The sequence below is a fragment of the Fringilla coelebs genome (assembly GCF_963513975.1).
Source record: "Fringilla coelebs genome assembly, chromosome: 25".
NCBI lineage: Eukaryota > Metazoa > Chordata > Aves > Passeriformes > Fringillidae > Fringilla > Fringilla coelebs.
In genome coordinates, this window is record NC_140051.1 from 1,872,610 (window position 1) to 1,896,553 (window position 23,944).

The window sequence follows — 23,944 nt, forward strand, 5'->3', positions numbered from 1 at the left end:
CGATGTTTTGAGCCATTTGGTGCCTTTCCAGCACCTCTGGTGTTCAGCAGCAGCTTTTAAAGGTTGCCCACACGTCCTCAAGGCTTTTGTGGACTTTTAGCAAATACCTCAGGTGATAACATTGATGGAGGGAGCCTGGGGCTGAGCACACAGCAGGGCTGGGGAGGCAGCCTGGCCAAAGCTTTGAAATGGGCCCCAGTGAAATGTGGAAACCATTGCAGAGGGGCTGGGTTTGGGTTCCTTCTCTTCTTCCTTGACTGGAGATGTCTCAAACCGCCCCAGCTTCATAGAGCAGGTGAAAATCAGAATGTGCCTCCAGCATGTGAGTGTTCTGTGGCCCTGGAATTGCAGGAGACAAGCCAGGACACTGCTGCCATTCCTTTTTCTCCCTTTTTAATCTCATTTCATTGAACGGAACTTGGGGTCTCATGACTAAAATTAAAATAAAATGGAAACTTAGGCCAAGACAGCTTCATAGTTTGTTAAAACCTTCATATAAGGATGACTAAACCCAGGTTCTTCCTTTACAAAGGAAGATTATTTTACAAAGATTATATTACAAAGATATTTTAATAGCCATTATTCCTCCAAATGCTGATATTTGTAACTGGCCGTGTGTCTTTGGCTCGATGGGGAATTGCACCCTGAAGCCCCAAAGCCCTTTTGCTGCGGTCTGTCTGTGATGCTCAGACCCCACAGGCCCCTGAGCAGTGGAAAAGCAGCTGTGCTCACATTATTTTTATTTCTGGAGGTCAGCTTGGGGGAACCGAAATATGATCTGCAGACTTTGGTTTTTAAAATTTTTTTTCTCTTTATTTTTTTTTTCTTTTTTGGTTACTCTGCTTACTTACACCGGAAACTCTGAATAGGTATATTTGTCAGCTTTTACAGTAAATTTCTTCTTTCCCATCCCCCAAACCTGGAGCCAGAAACCACCATCCTTCCCCACCCTAATTCTTCAGGGAGGCCCTTGATGAGCTGGGGACGAGAATCTCCCCAAAATGTTCATTTCTGCCACTCCAGCAGCTCTGGCAGAGCTCAGATTTGTGGAGTTGATGCTTTCATGCAGCACCAAGAACACCAGATCTCTTTATTATTTGCACTCAAATAAATTAATACCAGCTAAATTGAAAAAGCGAAACCTGAATTGTATTAAAAGCCCTGGTGGATGTTTGTATGGAGACTTGAAGAACCTTTATTCTCTTTTAAAATTTCATTTTGAAAGCCACAGGATTCACGGGAATGCAAGAAACCTGATTAAAAGAGCCACAAAGGATGTCCACAGAAAGCAAAGGTAGATCAGGCGAAGGCTGGAAAATCATCTTTGCTTCAACTACTGTTTAAAAGTAAAATATTTCCTTAATGTGCATAACAAAGGCAACATTCAGTGCATAAATGGAGCTCTGTCTGGTCCTAAAAGGATTTATAGTGGCCAATCAAGATTTCATAATTAAATTATGTATAATGAGTTAATAGAAGAGCCAAGCTGAAGGGAAAAAGTACTTTTGAAAAGAAATTAGAGCAGAAACATTTATTCTGTTAAGTAATTTTTGTGGTGGATTTATGATCTCTGTTTTTAGAACTCCATTTTTCTCCTCCCTGGAAGGTGCAGCACAAACATCTCAGTGTGCTCAGAATTAAATGTAGCTGGGAGAGATACCTGAGGTGAAATGATTCATTCTTCTAGGATGTGAATCTAAATAAATGCTCCTGGGGTGGAACAATAGTTTAAAATCCAGAAATCCAGATTGGAGCTGGACACCCACCTGTAGCTCAAAATCAAAAGTTCCAATCGTTAAAAATGGAAAACTTATCAATTTCTGTATTTACACACCAAAGTGCAGTGGAAGGGGCAGGCAGCCACCTCTGCTATCGGTGCCTTTACAAACAGCAGCCTTTGATATCCCCTGCTTTCCTCCTGCTATCAATTCCCTCCAAACACTCCAGTAAAATATGAGTTGTTAATTCTGGCTCTGGCAGAAATGTGCTTCCCCTGCTTTCACTGCTCACATGGCTCTGGGAGAGCCTTTTTAAGTTGTAAACTTAATTTTTCAAATTAATTCTGAATTAAATTAAAACGTAATTCTGCCTGTAAACTTAATTCTTCAAAATGGAGCAGAATTTATGGGTGGGAGCTGGGAGGTTTTGGGTGTAAGATCTGTGATGTGTTGTCTCCTGTTTATCAACCTCCTGGCCAGGCTATGAGCAAAATTTGTTCAGAACTGGAATAAAACTCTGGTCTAGTTGGGACTTCAGCACCTGCCTGATCTCATTTTGAGATATTTAAGTCCAATTAATGATGTTTAAATATTTTTTCAAGTGAGGATGTTTTCCTGATTTGGGTTCTTTTTATACCTTCCACCTAAACAGTGAATCTATTTCTTTTAAATATCTAATACTGCTTTTTTATGCCAACGATTCTGGTGTGTCACCTTTGGGTATATTTGGTCCGATTTTCTTTTTGTGAGTGTGTGAAGCTGCTCTGCAGGTCGGTGCCACTGAGGGACACAAAGGAAAGGAAGAACAAAATGAATGTGTTCTGGTACAGCCCCCAGGCTGCTGGGGGGATTCGGGCTCCCCAAGAGGAAAATAAATGTTCCCTAAATTTTTAATTTCTTTATTTCCCCTCAGCTTCTGCCCCAGACCAGCAGCCACAGCCTCGCCCCTACCAAGGTGTCCGAGTGAAGGAGCCAGTGAAGGAGCTGCTGAAGAGGAAAAGGGGGAATGTCCAGAATGCCAGTGCAGCTGCAGCTGCAACGGTAGGGGAAAAACAAACAGGAGGAAAACTCTCCCTTAGGAGCTCAGTGCCTGCCCAGCACTAGTGTGCCAGTGAAGGAAACCTTGGCATTCTGAGCATCCTGAAAGCTCTGCAGCCTGGTGTTACCTGGCAAGGCCATTCATGTCTCAATATCTCCTTGGCTGGGCTGCTTTCAGTGAGCTGAGCGCCTTCCACCACTGAGGGGAAAGGGGAAGTGCTCTGCACTTGGCAGGACCTGAGTGCTGGGGACTGAAAGTGGCTTGGGAGGGAGGCAGCTCGTTCAGGAGGCAGCAAGAGACCATCCCCAGCCATGCCTGGCTGTTTGCTGCTTCTTTGCAGCCTGGATTTGCCCTCCCAGCAGGCAGCAGCTTGGCTGGCTCCTCTCTGGAGGAGAATTCTCTCTGCTGCGTGAAATCTAAACACACCTTAAGGTCTCCTTGAGCTGAGGGTGTTTGGGGTGGTGTGTCCTGGCTGTCAGGGTCAGCTCTTCTGGCCCTTGTGTGGGGAGGGAGAGTTCAGACCCTGGCACTGATAACCAGCTGATAATGCCTGGTCTGCTCTGTGCTTCTGTGGGGGATTGAATTTAATGCTGATGGGCTTCACCTCTGATTTTTATTTTCTCTTCTCTCTTCCAGGTTGTTCTGCCCCATCAGCTGGTCCCTTCCTACTCACCCATGGGTAAAGTATCCCTGACTCTCGGGGACTCTGCAGGGAAGACTTTGCTGAGCTGGGCTTTAATCCTGTCCTGTTTTCCAGGCCAGCCTTGCATTGACATGGACACTGCTGCCCCTGCTCTGCCTGGCCCAGAGGAAGGAGCTGTGGCCTCTGGATGGATCCCCCAGGCCTCTGGCAGCCCCCTGCAGCCCCTGGCTCAGTGGAGCCCTTACCCTGACTACGTGTCCCACGAGGCTGGCAGCTGTCCCTACTCGGCAGATATGTACGTGCAGCCCGTGTGCCCCAGCTACACCCTGGTGGGACCCTCCTCTGTCCTCACTTACACCTCCCAGCCTCTCATCACCAATTTTGCAGTAAGTCAAAAGCACCAAGCTGGAAATGATGTTAATTCCCACCTTCTAGCAAGAGCTGTGGGGTGGAGTTAGGCTAATTTATTTGATTACTGTAGTGTTGTGTGACTCTGCTTCCATGCCACAGGACAGGAATATGGTTTGAGCAGGGAAAAAGGTTGTGGTTGTAGTGGAATCAGGCAAAATTCACAACCATTTCCCCAGGTCTCTTCACTCTTCCAGACTGAGCAGGGATTTTCACTCTTTATTTCCAAGTTTAAAATAAAATTTAAAAAAAGTCGATGGCATTCCAGGAAAGATATTGATCAGGTGAGGCAGGAAGGATGACTTGGCAATAAATTTAAAGGATAAAACAGCAAGGTCAAAATACATAAAGATAGCAAAATATTTGGCCTCAGGCCAGACCAAATCTGCTTGGCTGGCACAAGATGATGTGGTTCCCTTTAGAGGGGAACAGGGAGCTCTGTTCCAATGGACCTCAGGAGCTGCTCTTCCTTCCCCTGCTGCAGTTTGGCTGCTCAGGCAGACCCAGCCACCCCCCAAGGCCATTTCTGTGTCCTGGTGGCCCCTGGTGCTGAGGAAGGGCCTGGGCTGGCTTTGGGATGTGGCTCTGCCTGGGCTGTTCCAGAGGCCACACGAGGGGCTTCAGCCTTGGTGGCAGCAAAGTTGGGGATGTCCAGAGGGCAGCTGCCAGCACAGGGTGTGACAGGCTCACAGGGAGGGTGGGAATGGGGACAGAAAGCTGGAGGGAGCCTGAGACGAGCATGACTTGGGCACGGGAGAAGAGTCACCCTCAGGGCAGAGCTTCACCTGGAGAGGGAGGATGGGGGGTGTCAGAAGTGGGATGAGCATCCCCATCCTGTGCTGCATCCTCCCCCTGCCCTAGCAGCTGCTTTCTTGCTGCTGAATGAGCCCAATGTGGGAATAACTTGCAGTGACTCCAGTGATTTCAGAAGGCTGAACAATTGCTTTATTAAGCTATACTATATTATACTGTACTAATACTATATTATATAATACTATACTAATACTATATTATATTATAATACTATACTAATACTCTACAATACTAATACTATATTATATTATATTATATTATATTATATTATATTATATTATATTATATTATATTATATTATATTATATTATATTATATTATATTATATTATATTATATTATATTATATTATATTATATTATATTATATTATATTATATTATATTATGCTATACTAATACTATATTATATTATACTGTACTAATACTATATTATATTATACTGTACTAATACTATACTAATACTCTACTATACTAAAACTATACCAAAGAAAAATCTCTGACCCTTTCAGACAGTGACAACACAGCTTTGACCTAATTAGCCAATCAATCCAAAACAACCAGAGTCCAATTAACAAATCCCTTTTTGGTGAGCAATCCCCATAACCCATTCCACGTGTGCCAAACAACAGGAGCAGTGAATAGAGATAAGAATTGTTTTCTCTCCTTTTTCTGAGCTTTCTCACTGCCTTCCCCTGGAGAAATGCTGGGAGAGAGAATTATGTCTCTCTCTGCTCAGAGAAATACGCGAGTTGTAGGAGTGTCAGGGGTAGGATGGTCAGGAGAGATGGAGATCTCTGAAGCCAGGTCTTGGAACTTGTGGGTTATTGCAAAGGGCCAAGTGCAGGGACCTGCTTGGAGCTGCCAGCCACAGCTGGAGCAGGGCTGAGAGAAGAGAGGGGTAAAGAGGATGAGAGAGAGAGGATGAGAGGGTAAGAGAGTAAAGAGGGTAAGGGAGTGAGGTTCCTGTTCCAATACCATAAATCTTCTTCTGTGCTGAATATTCTAATTCTCACTGACCAATCTAGCCCAAGATACAAATCCTAAAGCATTTATGTACAGCCTATAGGAATCATTACGTTGCCATCCTGTGTTGCATTTTAAACCCCAAAAACTCCTCTCTGGGCCCCTTCTGCCAAGCCAGCAGGGTCTGCTCTGCCCCTTGGAGCTGTCTGCAAGCAGAAGGTGTTGTTCCATCACAAGGGGATCACCTTCAGCTGGCCATGTCATTGTTTTCCTGTTGTTCAGTAACTAGGGGATCTCAAAGCTTGCTTTCATTTCAATCTCCCTCATAGTTTCCATATTCCCCAAACCTTTTGCCAGGCAATCATATTGATAATTCCCTGTTTCATCTCCCCTGACAGTGAGTACCACCCTGCTTGTCTCACCTTGCTGTGTTTCTGTGCCCTCCCCAGCCCCGCAGCAGCACCCCGGCCGTGGTGCCACCGCTGGAGGTGACGGAGCAGCAGCCGCCCCTGCCCTACTTCCCGTGGGCACAGCCCCTGTCTGCCCTGCCAGCCTCCAGCCTGCAGTACCCTGCAGCCTCCTCCTCCTTCCCCGGGCCCCAGCTGGTGCCCGTGCCCATCTCCATCCCCGAGCCAGCCCCGCAGGAGCTGGAGGATGCCCGGCGAGCCATCGGTGCCCTGCCCATGGAGAAGCTGCTGCTGGAAGATGAGGACAATGATACGTACGTGTTGAGCCATGCTCTCTCTGTTGAAGGGCTTTAGGTTGCACATCTGCCTGCTCCTCAGCTGCTCCACCCAGCAGCTCCGCGGGTTTTGAAGCAGGCAGGGTGGGGTGGGGGTTTTAGCACGCTGTGTTTTGTGCGGTGAGGGAAATTTGCTTTGTCCTGGCGCCCAGCACAAGGTTCCTCTGCTGTTGCAGCTCCTGCTGCCTCTCCCAGGCAGGTTGGGATGCTGCACGCTTGTGCTCAGCACCAGCACAAGGTGATTTTCACCCTCACGGCCTCAAAATGACAGATTCCAGTGTAGCCACAGCCAGCTGTAGCATTTGGTGAGGGTACAGTAGTTTCTAAATATTGGCAAACCCAATTCAATAGGGTTGCTTTTGTGTAAATGCATTGTCTGTGCGTCTTTGAGCTGTCCAGGGAGGAACTCACCAGATTTAGACCACTAGAAAACATTGGGGTGAGCCTAAATTTACATTTTTCTCTCCTAAATTTTACTATTCCTTTGGAAATCAGGAAAACATAAAGAGTAGCTTTGTTCTGCTGGTGGAGGTAGGTGCAGCAGTGTGAAAATAAAGCTGAGCTAAATGCCAGAGCAGTCAGAGATCCCTGTTTGCAGAGCAGGAATTCACACCAAGGTGTACCTGGAAGCTCCCTGCCCCTTGTCTGCCCCTGAGCCCAGCCCTGCAGGTGTGGAGCAGAGGGTTGGGGTCACGTTCTTTCAGCTGCACAGGGGTTTGAGGCTCTGAAATATCCAAATTTGAGGTGTGGGGCTGATTTAGTGGCTGGCAGGAAATGCTGCCAGTGACAGATCCTGCCCCGGTGAAGTCTCTGGGAGTTTTGCCTGAGTCAGGACTGAATTCCTGGCCCTAGATCAGGAGATCATTGACAAGACAGGGATCTTCCAGAACCTGGACTGCAGCCCAACCAGGTCTCCATGGCATTGCTGTCATCTGCCAATATTTTTGCTTTTCTGTAGCGTTTGAGTGTGATGTGCTGAGCCAGGGAACTTTAGTGACCTCTCCTTGGAAAGCTCCCCAGGCCCAGAGGTGCACATGATTCCTTTATGGCTTTCTGATTTCCTTTCCTGGAGAATGAGTAGCTTCACTTTTCCCTCTGATGTGAGTGTAAATATTTTGGTTGAGGCTCAGGAGTGCCACGGCACAGGCAAATCCATTGATATATTTCAGGAGATACATCCCCTTTGAACCCTGTTTATTGCTTTCTTGACAAACAAGAGGCTCTTGGCTGCTGAACACAATTTCTCTGGGTTTTTCTGCTTTCTAAAGCCCAGGATTGTTGGATGATTTTATTATTTGCAAGACTAACTGCAAAATTATTTCTTGTACTCTTTATTACCTGGAGTCCAGCTGCCACCCAGGCAATATTTCAAGTGGCCTTAGAGTTTGTGCCTGAGTGAGATTTGAAAACCCAGGTTGAAAGTCTTAAAGACTTTCCAAGAGTATTTTTGTATTGAATATTGACAAATGTGGAAGACACGAGCACTAGATCATGTAAGTGATCATAAAGTTGTTGGAAAAGAGCAGCAGTTGAGGTTTGCATTGAAATTAGTGGCTTATATTTGCAGAAAAACCCAGCAAAGAAATTAATTCAAAGGAGCTTAATTCACCACTGCTTCCTCCAGTTTTATGAAATTCAGAGATATTCCCCAGGTAAAACTGGGATAAAGCAGTTGTGAATCAAGCCCGTGGTTGCTCTGATTGCTTTTCAATTCCTTTCACTCCAATGTATGTCAATTCTGTGTGTGAACATAAAGATGAAACTGTTTCATCATTTCTTTCTGGGTTGTTCTGGTTAGAAAAAAAAAGACAAAATATTTTTTTCTTTTTTTTTTTTCTTTTCAATAAAGATCTACAGTAACTTTGCTATGCCTAGAGTGTTTTATTTCCTATCCACAAACATTGGTTTAGCAATCAATTAGTTCAATAATATATGTACAGGCTAGAACCAGAGATTAGCTGTCAGACCTTGTGCTAATTTTACACATTAGGCAGACTAAGAAGGAATTCCTTGAGCCAGCTGTGGCCTGGAGGCATTTCCTGCAGCACTCCTTGCTCCTGCAGTTCAGCTTCAATCACTTTTATCCTCTCCTGGCACCCTTGGGGATGTGTGGGTGTGCAGCCACAGCTAATGCTGAGCTTGACTGAAAATCTGATTAGCCAGAAAATTGTATTTCCACTTCCTGAGATTGTGAGGGGTGGCTCTGGAGAGAAACTACCCAGGGAGAGAAACAACTTCCCACCACCTTCTGCCTGAAAAGCATCAAATATTTCTGTCTGGAGCAGAATGAAGCCAGGGGTTGGTGTGACTGTGTGTGGGGTGGGCTCCTCCTGTTTTAGGGGGTTGGAATTTCCTTCAAGTAGGAGCTGGGGGAAGGGAAGTGGCTCCAGCCAGAGCCAGAGGACCCAAGTGAAGCAGAGAAGTGTTCTCCCCATCACTAAGGGCCACTGGCTGCTCCCTGGACTGTGCCAACTCTTTGGTGCAAAATATAAGGACAGTAAATAATAAATAAATAAACAAATAAATAAAACTCCTTTCACCAGGAGTTTTAATAGAAATTAGAATTTAACAGGTGGATATATTACAAATATATCAATAGAGAGTTTAACAGGTTGATAGATTACAAATCCATCAATTAGGGAATTTAAGGGGTTGATAGATTACAAATCCATCAATTAGGGAATTTAAGGGGTTGATAGATTACAAATCCATCAATTAGGGAATTTAAGAGGTTGATAGATTACAAATCCATCAATTAGGGAGAGGTTGTTACCCCTGATGGTGAGGTTTCACCTGCACACCCAGGGCTGTATCACCCCAAAAAGGGATTTATACATCCAATTCCCCAAAGGGGAGTGAAGGAGGGCTTTGACACCTCCCAGTGGTGAATCTCAGCTGCAAGAAGGTGCTGGAGTGGGAAGGAGGCAGCAGGCAAAGCTCAGGAGCACCGAGAGCTCTTGGACTCTGCAGCTGCTGGAGCTGCAAAGCCCTTCCCATAAAAACGGGAATTTTGGGGGCTCATGGCAGGGATTTGTGAAACCCTGGGTGCAAAACCCCAAAAAGTGGCAGTGCTACCCTGTAAAACTGTTTGCTCCCAGTGTGGTCCACGGTCCATCAGTGATGGGTGTCTTTATTTATTTGCTGTCTTAGAATTCTGCATATTTATGCAGCTAAAGGCCTGCGGGCCCACACGCTGGCGGCCGCAGAGCGCATGAGAGCCCTGAGGAGACTCGATGCCAAGGAGCACAGAGGAAAGGTAAAAAGGGGAAAAAGGGGCCACTTTCTCCTGCAGACAGCAGGGATGGGATGGGAACAGGCTTGGCATGGCAGACAGCAAGGTGCCCTCAAAATCCAGCTCTGCCCCTCTGCTGCCAGGAAGGCTTGGCACTGACGGCCTCACTCGGGGCAGGATTGTAAAATTCAGAGGCAGGATTGTAAAATTCAGCAGCAGGATTGTAAAATTCCGTGGCATGGTCGTAAATCAGGTGGGATGAGAATGAGCCCATTCTTTTTCCAGCCCGTGAGTGATGTGAGAAAACACCGGCCCAGTGAAATGTTTGTGTGCTGGCATCGGCCTCCCAGGCTGAAGGGTTTACAGGCAACTGACTCGCACCTGATGCAATTTAAAAAATGTTGGGTTTGGGTTGCTGTCAAATTAAGGGCTGAAGAACAGCAGAGGGAGTCCAGCAAGAGCTGGAAATCCCCATCTCATGTGGGATTCCAAGCCATCCTGCGAGCTGTGCTCATTGCTGGCACCACAGTCCTTGGGATTTCAGCCAGCACTTTCCCCCTTGTTTTACACCAGCAGCTGCTGCTGATGCCGTAGGATTTTAGCTTTTCTATCTTTCATATTTATAATCCTGCAGTTCTTTAGTGTGTAACTCTAAAGCTCCATAGCCTGTCAGCTACTGTTCTCACATTTTATTCAGACAAAATAGTTCTTCTGTAGGCCTGGAACTCAAGGACACTTCACTGTCTCAGCCCTAAAAAGTGAAGTTTGGGGGGGAGCAAAAACTCACAAAAGTGAGTTTGGGGGGGGAGCAAACTGAGGGTAAATTACTTCATTACCTACAGCTGTAATTGGAGGATTAACACCTGATGTGACCAAACTTATAATTGTCTGAAAAACTCACGACCATCTTGGGTGTAGCCTCAGGGAGGCTTTGACTGCCCAAGTTGTACCTGTTGAAGGGCTTGAATAAAAACCCCCTTTTACTGTGTGAATCTTGTCCAGGCTGTGTTTGAGGCAGCTCTCCAAGGCATCCCTGGGCTCTGGGGTTGGTGTGAGCTCTCACAGCTGTCTGTGCTGCTGTTGCAGACTCCCCTGCTGGTGGCTGTCACGGCCAGGCAGGCAGCCATCGTCCACGACCTCATCCGGGCGGGAGCAGACATCAATGCTGTGGACAACAAGGGGCAGTCAGCGCTACACCTGGCTGCCACGTATGGCTACAGCCAAGTCCTCCAGGTAGGGGGAACTGCATGTTGGAATTGCTGATGAACAGTATAAAATGGATATATAATAGATATAATTGTATATATTTTATATATGTGTGTGTGTAGTATATTGTACATGTATATTGTATATATACAATATACACATATACACATATATCATGTATATTTAAGACACATGTATATATAATACATATATGTGTGTATATATATGTATATACACATGTGTATATAATATATATAATTGTATATATTTAAATATGTGTGTCTATATTGTACATATATATTGTATATATACAATATACACATATATAAGATACACGTATACATATATATAATGTATATTTAAGATACATGTATATATAATACAGATATAGCATAATATATACATATATATTATACATATCTATACATATATATGTATAATACATATATATATGTATATACACGTGTATATATAATATATAATTGTATATATTTGAATATATATGTGTGTCTATATTGTACATATATATTGTATATATACAATATACACATATATAAGATACACATATACATATATATAATGTATATTTAAAATACATGTATCTATAATACATATATGTGTGTATATATATGTATATACACATGTATATACAATATCTCTAATTGTATATATTTATATATGTGTGTATATTGTACATATATATTGTATATATACAATATACAAATCTATAATATACACATATACATATATATCATGCATATTTAATATACATGTATATATAATGCATATATATGTGTATATATATATGTATATACACATGTATATACAATATCTTAAATTGTATATATTTTAATATATATATGTGTGTATATTGTACATTTGTATTGTATATATATAAAATATACATATATATAATGTATATTTAATACATATATCCGTGTGTATATATGTATATACACATGTATATATAATATATAATTGTATATATTGTAATATATATGTGTGTATTTATTGTACATATATATTGTATATATGCAATATACACATCTATAATATATGCATATGTAATGTATGTTTAGTATACACGTATATATAATACATATACGTGTGTATAAATGTGTATATATAATGTATATAATGGTGTTTAATTTTAGTGTGTATATATAGTATATTGTACATATACATTGTAGAGATATAGCATACACATATATAATATACATATAGATAATGTATATTTAATAGACATGTATATATAATACAGATATGTGTATATATACATGTATATATAATATACATACATATATAGATAATGTATATATAATATAGAGTGTTGATGTTGGTGTCTTTAAATGAATCTCAGTGAGAGATGGAGGCTGAGCAAAGGCTCCCTGTGTCAGGGATTGACTTCCCAGGGTGGCTTTTATCCCTTTTTTAGGGCTGTGCTTGCAGCCTGCTGTTACAGAGGGAAATTCTTCAGCGGCTCTGTGGGGACAAATGAATTCTTTCTGCAGGTGACAGCTCCACATGTGCTGGTGGCATGCCCAGTGTGGTGCAGCACTGGAACACGCTCCCCAGCCAGGAGGGGTGAGGAGAGGCAGCTCTAAAGGCAGGGTGAAACCCCTCCTGGAGGTCACAGGGACAAAAAATCGTGTCCAGACTCAAGGCAGCAGAAGAGAGATGAGATGTGACCCTGCGGGCAGGCACAGCCTCCAAAATGAGGCACTTTTTTTGGATTTTCCTTCAAAGCCTGATTTACATGAGCAAATCTTTGCTTCCCTGATGCTTTCTCTGCACCTAAGCTCTGTGCGAAAAGCAAATGAACACTTTAAAACAGGCCCTGTGGGCATTTCAGGAAGGGATTCCACAGCAGGGATTAGCCCCCTGTGAGTCCAAAATGCTTCACTATTGGCCAGAAAATGAAATCATTTAAAAACCTGCCTTGATCTGTGCCAGGGCTGAGCACAGGCAGGGTTTGGTGGCTCTGCTGAGGGCATGGGACAGGGGAGAGGAGCCAGGGTGTCCAGAAAATGAAATTAATTTTAAAAAACCTGCCTTGATCTGTGCCAGGGCTGAGCACAGGCAGAGTTTGGTGGCTTTGCTGAGGGCAGGGGACAGGGCTGAGGTGCCAGGGGGTGCCTGTGGCGCTGGCACCACGTCCAGCATTCGTTAGCTGTGCCCAGGCTGAGCCCCGGGCGGGCAGTTAATGTGTAACACAGCCAGTTCTCTGGAAAACAGGTGTTTCCTTAAGTAGGAAAAAGGGGTTTCGTCCAGATGATGCCAACAAAGCCTCTCAGAGTGCCTCGTGGTGGTTTGGATTGCAAGGTTCCTTTGTTTGGTTTTTCTTTTGTGGGTTTCTTTGTTGGTTTTTTGTTGTTTTTCTGGCCTTGACATGAAAAGGGACAACGGGCAGAGACTCGTTCCTCGATGTGGTCAGAGCCATGAAAGGCTTTATGGTTTGTTTGTTTATTTTATTGGGTATTTTTTTTTCCTAATGGATTAACTATCTAATCTCTAATAAGCACCTCAGAGCGAGGTGTCAATATTTGATCTGGACATATTTTATTTTTGTTAGAAGATGATAAGTCAAGCCCTAACCGTTCTGGGTGATCTTTCAGTGGGAGGATTCTGTCCTGAGCCTTGTCTGGTTTGACAAAGATGAGTCACTGCAAAAATTCTCAGCCATTAATGTGAACAGCTTGCTTTATTCAATCAAAAGAAAGAAATAAATTCTCTGTAATAATAGAGACAAGGAGCTACTTAACTCCATCATGCTAAATCTATAATTTTCTTATATTAAAGAGCTTTAAAGCTTTGATTCTCTGCTAAATCCAAGAAATTCTCATCTCCAGATCACAACTCCTGGCGTTTCTGCAGCCTCATTGCCACGAGCTGAGGCTTTAACTTCACACACTGCTGCACACTGAAAACAAAAAGTAAATAAATCCAGCCTGAGAATTGTCAGTGCTGGCAAACTTTTGGGCCATAAACTTTGGCTACACCTGTCAAGGAGAGATTTTCATTTTCCTTGTCAAGGATCACTCAGAACAAACATGTCCTGGTGTCACTGGTGGCTTTGCCTAATCCAGGGTGAAAGTGAGGAGTCTGGCACCCCTGAGCTGGGGGCAGAGACTGAATTTTACTGTCCTGAACTGAGAAAACCTGAAAGGATGATTAGGTGGGAGTTAGGGAACGTGATCACCTTGAATGTCCCTGTTGGGAGCATTCACAGCACTGGAATCTAGTGTCAAATAATGGTTTGGTTTGGAATTAAATGATCATTATCTGATGGTGTTTGGTTTTACATTTTGTTCGTTTTGGCTGATTTTGGCTTGCACGGTGTTCTGCTGAACTAAAATTCTGCATTTCCCTGCTGCCTTCAGGTTATCCTGTCCCTGGGTTTCCCTCTGGATCTGGAAATGAAGGATTTTGAAGGTAAAAACCTTTGCACAAGTGGTGTGAAAACCTGAATTGGATATTTCATTGCCTGATGCTCGTTGGCTTTTGGGGGCGTGCTGGGAGACCAGAGCAGGCTCAGAAAATTCCTGGGGGAGAGACAGATGTGTCTGTGCACTCAAATGCCACAAACTCCAAAGGTGCTGATGGCTCTGGGGGGGATTCAATTGGAGCTAAAAACATGCTGGAATGCCCCAAAAAGTGTGCAGAGAGGCAGAGAAGAAAGCTGAGAAGGGCTTGTGCCTCTACAACACCTGCATGGATTGAACAAATGATGGGATGAATGATGGAATTAATGATGGAATGAATGATTGGATAAATTATTGGACAAATTATTGAATGAATGATTGAATAAATGATGGGATGAATGACTGGGTGAATGCTCTCTGTGCCAGCCCTGCCTCCTCTCTGCACATCAGTATTTTCCTGGCGCTGTCCTCACCTCCATCCCATCTTGCTTTTCCAGGCCATACCCCTCTCCACTGTGCTGTCCTGGCCCACAACGCCCTGCTGAGGGAGCAGGGCAGGCAGGCAGAGTCAGAGGAGCAGCACAGGGAGCTGCAGCAGCAGAGCAGGGAGCTGGAATCCTGCATCCAGCTCCTGGTGCAGACCGGAGCCTCCATCTACAGCCGGGTGAGGAGGGGCTGGGTCATCCTAGGGTTTGTCTGGGAATTCTCCCCACAGTTCTCCTGCTCAAAACACAGGATTGGAGAAGGAATGAGCTGCTGGCACAAGGACTAAGTCTGTTCTCCTTCCAAGGGAACTGCTGGCAGGGTTAGGTGCTTGTTATGTGATTATTATAACTGAATATTATAATTAAAATAGTTAACGTCTAATTGTAATAACATAAATTATAACATCTGGGTTATCTCATCCTTCTCATAAGACTAAAAATTAAATTAAAGTTTTTAAAGCATTTCTCAATTACCCCATCTCTAAGTAAAAAAAATGAATATTATCCAACAGGTGCTGCCTTTTGGTGTTCCTGAAGCAGACACTGGACACTCAGAGGGTCCCTGGAGGGAGGGAGATGCTCCCCATCAGCTGCAGAGCTGGCCTGGCTTTCCTCTGATGGGTTTATGGGATCTCTCCAGCTTGGCCTGCAGAACATTTCTTATTTGGTCTGGGTTTTTTATATTCTTTTTCTCTGTTTTGAAATAGGATGTGAAAAGCAACAAGACAGTTCTTCATTACACAGTGCAGGATGGGAACGTCTCCCTGCTCAGGTACTTCCTGGAGCTGAATGCTTTCAAGTGCAAGGATTTTGTCAACAACAAGGTAATTTTTATCAACAACAGGCTTGTTTTTACAGAGGGAAAGGGCAAAAGTTGCTAATTTGAACTTCTGTTCAACCCCAAACTGCATTTTCCAGTAAACAGACATCTCACAGGAAAACAGCACCTGGCTTGAACTCTGTCATGAAAAGCAGGGCCCTCTCCCAGCAGGAGAAGAGAGAATGAGGAGGAGATAAGCAGGGAGGAGGAAGGACATGGGAAGTGGTTGCTTGAGGAGGAACATGAACTTTAGATTGGGTTGAGGATTGAGCAAACAGCCCTGCAGTGATGCAAGGTTTGACAGCAGCATTACACTGAGAGGTGGCACTTCAGGGCAGCCAGGTATCGATCCATCTCTGCTGTCAGATGTGGCACCACAGGAAGGACAAAGTCCCTGCTTCTGCCGAGGGACATGAGCATTCTTTCTGCCTTAAACATCATTTGTAGATTTTCTGGCACAGCCATCCCTAGGTTGGGTAAAGCAAGCTGGAAACCTCCCCAGTGCTGCCCCAGAGCTCAGCTGGGAGCAGATCCCCAGCACTGATCACCTCCCACAGGCAGCAGCTCCTCCCAAACAAAACTCCTGGCATCCCTGGGAGCCTCAGCTGAGCCACCACTGCCCACCAGGCAGAGTTTTGGGCTGATCCTTAGCAGGGCTGAGGGGTGATTCTGGCTGCTTCCCCCTCTGTCCTTCTCCTTTGAGGAGGGAGACAAACCTGGGGGTCCCTGCTTCATTTTGGGACAGGCTGCCCCTCTCAGCAGGGCTAAGGGGTGATTCTGGCTGCTTCCCCCTCTGTCTCTCTCCTTTGAGGAGGGGGACAAGGCTGGGGGTCCCTGTTTCATTGCAGCACCTGCAGCCTCAGCCTTCTTGTGCTCCCCAGAGTTTGTGTCCCTCAGGAGGGAACTGAATTCCTCTGTCAATCCATCTCTCACCGAGGCAGACAAAGGGCAGCTCCCCTTTTTTGACCCCTCCAGATTTCTGTTGGACTGGAGAAAACCTGTTTTGGGTTGTGTTTGTGGGTTATGGCGCCAAGCTGGAGTTTTTCTGTCCTGTGAAGGGTTTTTCACTGCATTCCTCCTGTATCTTCAGAGACCCCCAGGCAGGTGAGAGCCTGTCCAAGGGAGTCTCTGTTGTCTCTTGATCAAAATCCTGGGAGAGCTTGCTCCTGTGATAGGATCACTCAGAGTCTTCAGTCTTGTTGCTGAGCTGTCTGGGGCAGGGAGATATCCTGGATTTTTTAGCTCTTCAGAGCATGAAGAAGCCAAGGAAGCAGCCATGTTCAGGTTTCCCTGGCTCACCCACTGCTTGTGCTTGCCTCACTCCAAATCTGTCTCCATGGCATTTTCACAATGAGAAAAATATTGAAGCCTTGGAGGTGTTTTCCATCTGGAGGATTCCTGGAGCCCACTTTGTCTCACATGAGACCTATTAATGTCAGCCTGAGGTTCCAAGGTCAGGCCCTGTCAGATTGCCTCATTATCTTAGCCCATGCCTGGATTTGGAATCTCTCAAATGCAGATCTTTCCATTTTAACAAGAAATCCTGTAAAGAGCTTGTAACCATCCCTTGATTTTCTGGGATAACAAACTTGACAAGGATCTGCTTGTTCAGGGCTTGTAAAACATGCCTTGTCTGAGAAAAACTGTTAAAATTCTGCAATTTTATTTTCTGCTTCAGTTCTCCCTGGTGTCTCAGTGGTTAACAGGAGCTGAAAATCACATCTTTCATTTCACATTTGAACAACTGGAATATTAACACAGGCTGCAATTTGTGCCCAACCATTCCAATGCCATGACAAACCCATGATTGTTTCTGAGAGAAAACAAACCCGAGCAGCTGCCTCAATGAGACTCTTGCAGACTAAAAATACCCCACCTTGTGCTTTTGTTTATCAGCTTTTTCTCATTTACAACCGTTACCAGTCATACCTGACCAGACAGGGCACAGATTTCTTCATGGTCTGGTGGCACCAGAGCTTCTGCAGCCCCTCCATCCATGCCTGGCTTCACAGCTCTGTCCCTCCCGTGCCAATCCTGGCACTGGAGCCAAGCCATGCCTGACCTTGGGAACTGGAATCTTCCTGGGGCTTGGAAATTTTGGGAAAGGAGCACAAATGGGGCTGGTGCTGTGGAGCTTTGTGTGGTGGGCAGCAGTGTGATGGGTTTGGTGTCTATAATCCAGTGTTATATATTATATTGCTATCATTTAATGCTTCCCAGTGAAATAGTTCCATGCCTGTCACAGCCTTCTCTTTTTCCAGTAATTCCCCAGGTCTCTGTTTCCATGAGGGTATCATTGAGGGGGTGATTTCAGAGCAGTTTTAGGGGGGAAATTTCAGAGCAATCATACATGAGGCTATGATTTATGGGGTGATTTCAGAGCAGTCTTAGGGGGGATTTAAGTACAATCATACATGAGGCTGTGATTTTGGTAGGATTTCAAAACAGTTTTAAGGGGAAATTTCAGTGCAATCATACACGAGGCTGTGATTTAGGAGTGATTTCAGAGCAGTTTCAAGGGGTATTTCAGAACAACCAGGGTATGATTTAGGGGGAATTTCAGCAACCAGGGAATGTTCCTGCTTCAGGGCTATTAATTACCTACACCCAAAGCATCAAAGCCCCCCAATTTGTGGTGCTCTAGCAAAGAAAAAGAACCTGAATCCACAAACCTCCTGCCTGGGAGAAGCAGAGCAGAGATCCTCCCTCAGCTCCTGATGACAAACCCCACGAGGATCCTTCTCTCATTTCACATCTCCCTTTTGAGATGGCAAAGCTCACCAGGGAGTTTCTCTGGGTTTTTTACTCCTTTTTTTTTCCCCCCTTCCCTCTGCTTTAGGCCCATGGCAACACAGCCCTGCACATGGCAGCTGCTTTGCCTGGGGACAAGAACCAGAAGGAAATCATCCAGCTGCTCCTGGAGCACGGGGCAGACCCCAGCATCAGGAATTTGGACAATGACCAGCCAGTCCACATGGCCCCTGCTGGAAAAGCTGGGGAGCAGGTATGGGATCCACACTGCTGCTCTCCCCTAACACCCCTGCACGCTCCAGGGCTGGCTGGGTTTTGTGCTTGTGAATATAAAAATATTCCTGATGTATTTGGGCATTTATTTTGTTGCACACGTACGTGTAAATAATCGCGTGTGTGAGTGGTTTGGGTGGCTCAGATGGTGCTTCCTGAAATTCCACATTTTTTGGCAGGTCAGGAATTTGCTGAAGAAAGGGAAAGTCACACCTGTGTTCAACTCCTGCCACAGAAATGCCAGATCCTGATTTATCTGCAATTTATGGAACAGCTTCAACTCCAGCTTGTGCCTCCTATAAAAACTGTGAGGGTGGTTCTGCAGCACATCCCTGCTCCTGCAGGCTCCAGCCAGGCTGGGCTGGGAGTGTTTCTCAACCTGTGGCCACGAGCAGCACATCAGACAGCAGAAGATGAACTTTCAAATGGTTGAAAACTCAATTTTGGTAACAGAAAATGAGGATAAACCTCCAGCAGGGAGGTGAGCAAATCAAGGAGCTGCTACATAAATAAGTAAATATTCCAAGAAAGCTCAAAGCACAGGCAGGCTTTGAAACCCTTGGGGCTGGCAGAGCACAAGGAGACAGTTTGGCTGTGAAAGGTTGAGAAATGCTGCTCTGAGACACCCCAAACTGTGTCTCTGGCTGGGCCTGTGCACAGGGACTGCTGGAAATGCTGCAGCCTCTGGGCTGTGCAGCTCCCACTGACCCTGCTCCCCTGGGAATGCTGGATCCTGGTGGGGAGAGCCTGGATGGAGAACTTGAGTCAGCCCTGGCTGGATTTGACCTGAGGGGATGGACATCCAAAGGCAAGAGCCCCACAGGAGGGTCCTGCAAGCTGGAATTCCCATTGCCAGCACTTTGGGAGGGCTCTGGAGCAGCTCCCCATGGCCAGCCCGAGGGAAGAAACAGCTGCTGTAAGAACAAGGACAAGGGGTGGGGTTGTGTGGCTGCTGAGGGGAGATTTCCAATGCAGTGCAATCCCATCCCATCAATCCCATCCAATCCATCCCATTCCATTCCATCCAATCCCATCCAATTCCATCTCACCCAATCCCATCCCATTCCATCCAATCCCATCCCATCCCATCAATCCCATCCAATCCCATCCATCCAATCCCATCCCATCCCATCCAATCCCATTCCATTCCATCCAATCCCATCTCACCCAATCCCATTCCATCCAATCCAATCCAATTCCATCCCATCCCATCAATCCCATCCAATCCCATCCATCCAATCCCATCCCATCCAATCCCATTCCATTCCATTCCATTCCATTCCATTCCATTCCATTCCATTCCATTCCATTCCATTCCATTCCATTCCATTCCATTCCATCCAATCCCATCTCACCCAATCCCATCCCATTTCATCCAATCCCATCCCATCCCATCCATCCCATCCCATCCAATCCCATCTCATCCCATCCCAGTCCCCAGCTCTGGTGGCACAGGACAGCTCTGGAAGCCCCTCAGGTGGGAGCTCACCTCACCTGGGTGGGAGACAGAGAATTCCTTCGGGTCTCCAAGAGCTTTTAGGGCGCAGACCCGTGTGGGTGTGTGCGAGGAGTGCTGCCCTGCTCCCTTTCCCACCCGAGAGGGGTTTGGCAGGCTCCTTTTTGCATTTCTGTGAAATGATTTGTGGATTGCTGTGCAATCAGTGGCTCTGCCAGGCTGTGTTTTGGCAGAGGCTGGCCCGTGCTAGGGCTCACTCTCAGCTGGATTTTGGGGTTTGGATTTTGCTGGGTGTGCACGGGTGCTGCTCTGGAGCAGGGTGAGCGCAGAGATGAAGGGCAGAGCTCTTAAATCACTGCAGCCACTTCCTTGAGCACCCACGGGCTGCTGCCTCCGTGGGATTTCCTGAGGCACTGGCAGGCCTGGAGTGTTTAAACAACTGACAGGAACAAAAGCTCTTAAGAAATGCAGAGATCTCGATTTTCCAGCCCTCCTCTCTGCTGCTGGGCCATTGCCTCTCGCTACACGTACCCACAATCCTGCTGACAGAGAAGCAGACGTGTATTTGCATGTGTTTGCATAAATTTTCATGTATCTGAGCACAGGCCAGCAAAAGCCAGTGCTGTCTCACTTGGAAGGATGTTACAGCGAGCCCTGAGTGGAGTGAGAAGGGTACCAGGGAGGCAGTACTGTGTGTCAAAGCAAAATGATGGATAAAAGATCAAATTCTGGAACCTGCAGCAACAGAACTGTCAAACTGTGAGCAGCACGTGGCAGGTGAAAATGTAAAAAGCTTTTTTGCCGCCTTGAAATGTCTGTGAGGTGACTGAAGTCCTTTGGCAGGATGAAATAATACAGGAGCTTTCTTTCCTCGAGTGGCTTCTCTTTATTGTGTCATCTCTTGGGTGTTTCATACAAAGCAATGGGAGTCTGGAATCATCCCCATCTCCAGAATATCAGGGAAAATATCCTTTTAGGGGAGGAATCCAAGCATCCCCCTGGCAGCTGGCGCTGCTGGGAGCTGGGGGATGAGGTTTGCAGTGGGAAGGGCCCACGGCAGCCCCAGGATTCCTCCTCTCTGTGCTCAGCTTCCCAAAGCTCAGCCTGCTCTGAAAGCAGCCACAATCCACAAGCTGCTCCTTTGGGCTTCCTGTGTGTAAAACAATTTTCCCTTTCCCAGTTCCTGGCCTGGCTGTGAAGAAAATCCCTGTTAAATCTCGAACCTGAGTGTCTTCTCTACTTCTCTCACTGATTTAAGCAGTTCACAGCTCACCCCTCAATTTTTTATTGCTCTTTCAGGGGAAATGTAACTTCTCAAAGCTCAGCCTTGCTGGCAGTGTGATATCCCTTTATTTGCACAGTTTATCTCTTCCTACCTGTGGCTTTGGATAAGTTGCTAATAACAAAGGCTCGTTATCACCAAACAAACGTTCTGAAGTGGCACCATAGAAAAGCTGTCAGTCGGTTGGCAAGGGAAGCTTTTAGATCAAATTCTCGGGCAGAGAAGCTGAAAATAAGAACCTTTTCTTTTCTCTGTAACTGTGGGTGACTTCTGGAGTTATTCATGGCTTTGTAAGCACGAGGTGATCCCTGGGTTTGTGTTTATAGAGGCAGTCAGGGCTTCACCTGGCAGGGATGATGAAATGCCAGCCTTCCAGTAGAGCCAGCTCTGGTTTAGGTATTTCCTCTAACTCCTTTTTACTTTTGGGAGGGATAAAGGAGGGAAATAATACATTTCTCACCGCCAGAAAACGCACAATCAACCTTTGAATGGCTCCTCTGTTGTGTTTTTTCCCTTTCTTGTGTCAACAAGGCCCTGTGTCAACAGCCAGCAAGCTTCTACTTGTCCTGAGTGTGTCCCTGGGGCTGTTGACAGCGAGGTGGGGACAGCATCTCAAACGTGTTTCCAGTCTGGCGCAGGTGGGATTGCAAAACCCCTGCAGAAGGAGCAGCAGGGAAAGAGGGAGAAGCTGCAGGGGATGGAAAAGTTGCTGCTGATGTGATGGAAGCTGGTACAGCCTGGAGATTTTGGTGTGTAGGAACATTTTGCTGGAAATACCTTGGTGTCATCCACTGAGGAGGGTTTTTTGGCCTGGATCAGGCATCATGCAAGGATCAGGATGGGATTTAGGGTGGTTTTAGGGCTGCTGTTGGTACCTGGCTGTGCACAGCAGTGGGATCAGGGATGGGCACAGCCACAGCCCTCTCACAGAGCAGTCCTGGGGAGGATCCACACCACAAGATATTGATAAGTGTGCAGTCTGCCAATAACCTGTCAGAACGACACATCCACCTCAGCTGGAGGGCAGAGACATCTTGTCAGACCCCAGCACTTGCCCTCCTTGCTGTGCACATCTTGTCAGACCCCAGCACTGCCCTCCTTGCTGTGCACATCTTGTCAGACCCCAGCACTGCCCTCCTTGCTGTGCACATCTTGTCAGACCCCAGCACTTGCCCTCCTTGCTGTGCACACTCAGGCTGCTGCTGTAAAATGTGTCATGGAACGTTCTTGAACCCTTATTTATCATTTCATGGTGCCCTTTCACTCCCTGAGAACATCTCCCTGGCTCTGCTAAGCTCAAGCCAACCTTGCCAAGCCATGGGGAGGATGTGGGCACCCCATTTCCTCTAGAAGCCTCCAGTTTCTTGCCTCAGCCTGATTTTCTGGCTTTTTCTTGTTGCTGATAAGGGGTTCTGACGTGTGGCTGCTCCTGAGGCAGCAGGCAGGAGTAGCTGGCACTGGGTGAGCTCTGGGGCAGAATTTCAGCCCTTCAGTGCCCCAAAAGATCACTCAGGGGCTGAAGCAGCTGCCAGCACTACTCAAATGACACTTGGTGAAGTGTCCCTGCACAGGGGTGGTCACACCTTTAACTGCTGCAAAGTTACAGCTCTCTATAATTTATATAATAATAATAATAATATATATATTTTGCTGTGACCTCATGAATTTATCACTTGGGCCAATGCTGAGGTTAATCAGGGGAGAAGGGGAGATATTATCTGAATATTTTTAAAGCATGTTTTGGTAAAAAAAATCCCTGGTACCTTACATAAGGTAAAGGAACTGGAAAGGTTTTCAGTGCAGCGTGGAAGTGTCTGGATGAGGTGAGCAAACAGATGGATGGAATTCATATTTCTCTTCACAGGTGGAGTTATTTCTCTTTTTTGGTAGAATTTAATATGGAGAGATGTTTCTCTCCTTCCTTTCCTTCCTTTCCTCACCAAGAGGAGGCAAGACAAACTGTTAGGAAGCTCTGCATTTATACAAGAAGCAGGAAATCCTCAGGTATTGCAATTTTCCTATTATCTACCTTTTAAAAGAAAATCATTTAGCTCCTGTTCAGTTGATTATGCTGAAAACCTTTTATCAACAGCCCAAACCTGACCAAGGGCTGCTGAATAACATCAGCCTCTCCCTGAGAGTCTGCCTCCCCAGGGAAGCTGGTGCTGAGCAGCAGCCAGAGAAGTTTGTCTCTGGATTTTACCTCTGAAGAGCCAGGGCTGAACCCTGGTGTGTCAAACAGCCTTTCCTCTCCTGCCAGAACCACTGGGAAACGTCACCAGGGCAGCCTGAGCTGCAGCAGAGGGTGAGGAGCTGCAGATCCAGCTCAGAGCTGGGTGATGCACAGGGTTCTCTTGGAAAAGCTGGATGCTGGATTAAATATGGACCTTTTGTCTGCTGGAAGGGGTGAGTGAGAGCTTTTTTGTCACTGAATAGGCTGCTCAAAATCTCATCCTCACCTCTGAGAGGGTAGGGTCAGCAGCAGAAGAGAAAAGCGTTGACCTTTAGCGCATGAAAAATGACCAGGCTTCAGCATTTACACCAAATGATTTATTTGTATCAAAAAGAGCTGGTTTAATAACAAGTGTTTGATAAGGCAGCTTCAGATTTATCTTAAAAAACAGCAACAATGAAAACAAAAACAGGGAAAAAACCCCACCAAACCACCAACAAACCCCCAATGTAGTGACA

General features: G+C 45.8%; 2 protein-coding genes across 2 annotated transcripts in view; both read left to right on the forward strand.

Moving 5' to 3' along the window:
• The window catches only part of POU2AF1 (POU class 2 homeobox associating factor 1), a gene marked incomplete at both ends in the record, with an annotated part of 33,841 nt that extends 27,496 nt beyond the window's left edge, over positions 1–6,345 (forward strand). The window contains 4 exons of the mRNA XM_084221422.1: positions 2,632–2,759; positions 3,394–3,441; positions 3,520–3,786; positions 6,034–6,345. Coding sequence (XP_084077548.1) covers positions 2,632–2,759; positions 3,394–3,441; positions 3,520–3,786; positions 6,034–6,345 — 755 coding nt within the window. The remainder of the gene's footprint in view (positions 1–2,631; positions 2,760–3,393; positions 3,442–3,519; positions 3,787–6,033) is intronic.
• A 547-nt stretch (positions 6,346–6,892) lies between these two features.
• LOC311162843 (NF-kappa-B inhibitor delta-like) lies at positions 6,893–23,462 on the forward strand (the record flags this gene model as incomplete). Its single annotated transcript, XM_084221423.1, has 9 exons — positions 6,893–6,995; positions 7,179–7,236; positions 9,465–9,582; positions 10,645–10,791; positions 14,145–14,196; positions 14,684–14,850; positions 15,379–15,495; positions 18,331–18,495; positions 23,346–23,462. The coding sequence occupies 9 exons, from the start codon at positions 6,893–6,895 to the stop codon at positions 23,460–23,462; spliced, it is 1,044 nt and encodes a 347-aa protein (XP_084077549.1).
• Positions 23,463–23,944: the final 482 nt, after the last annotated feature.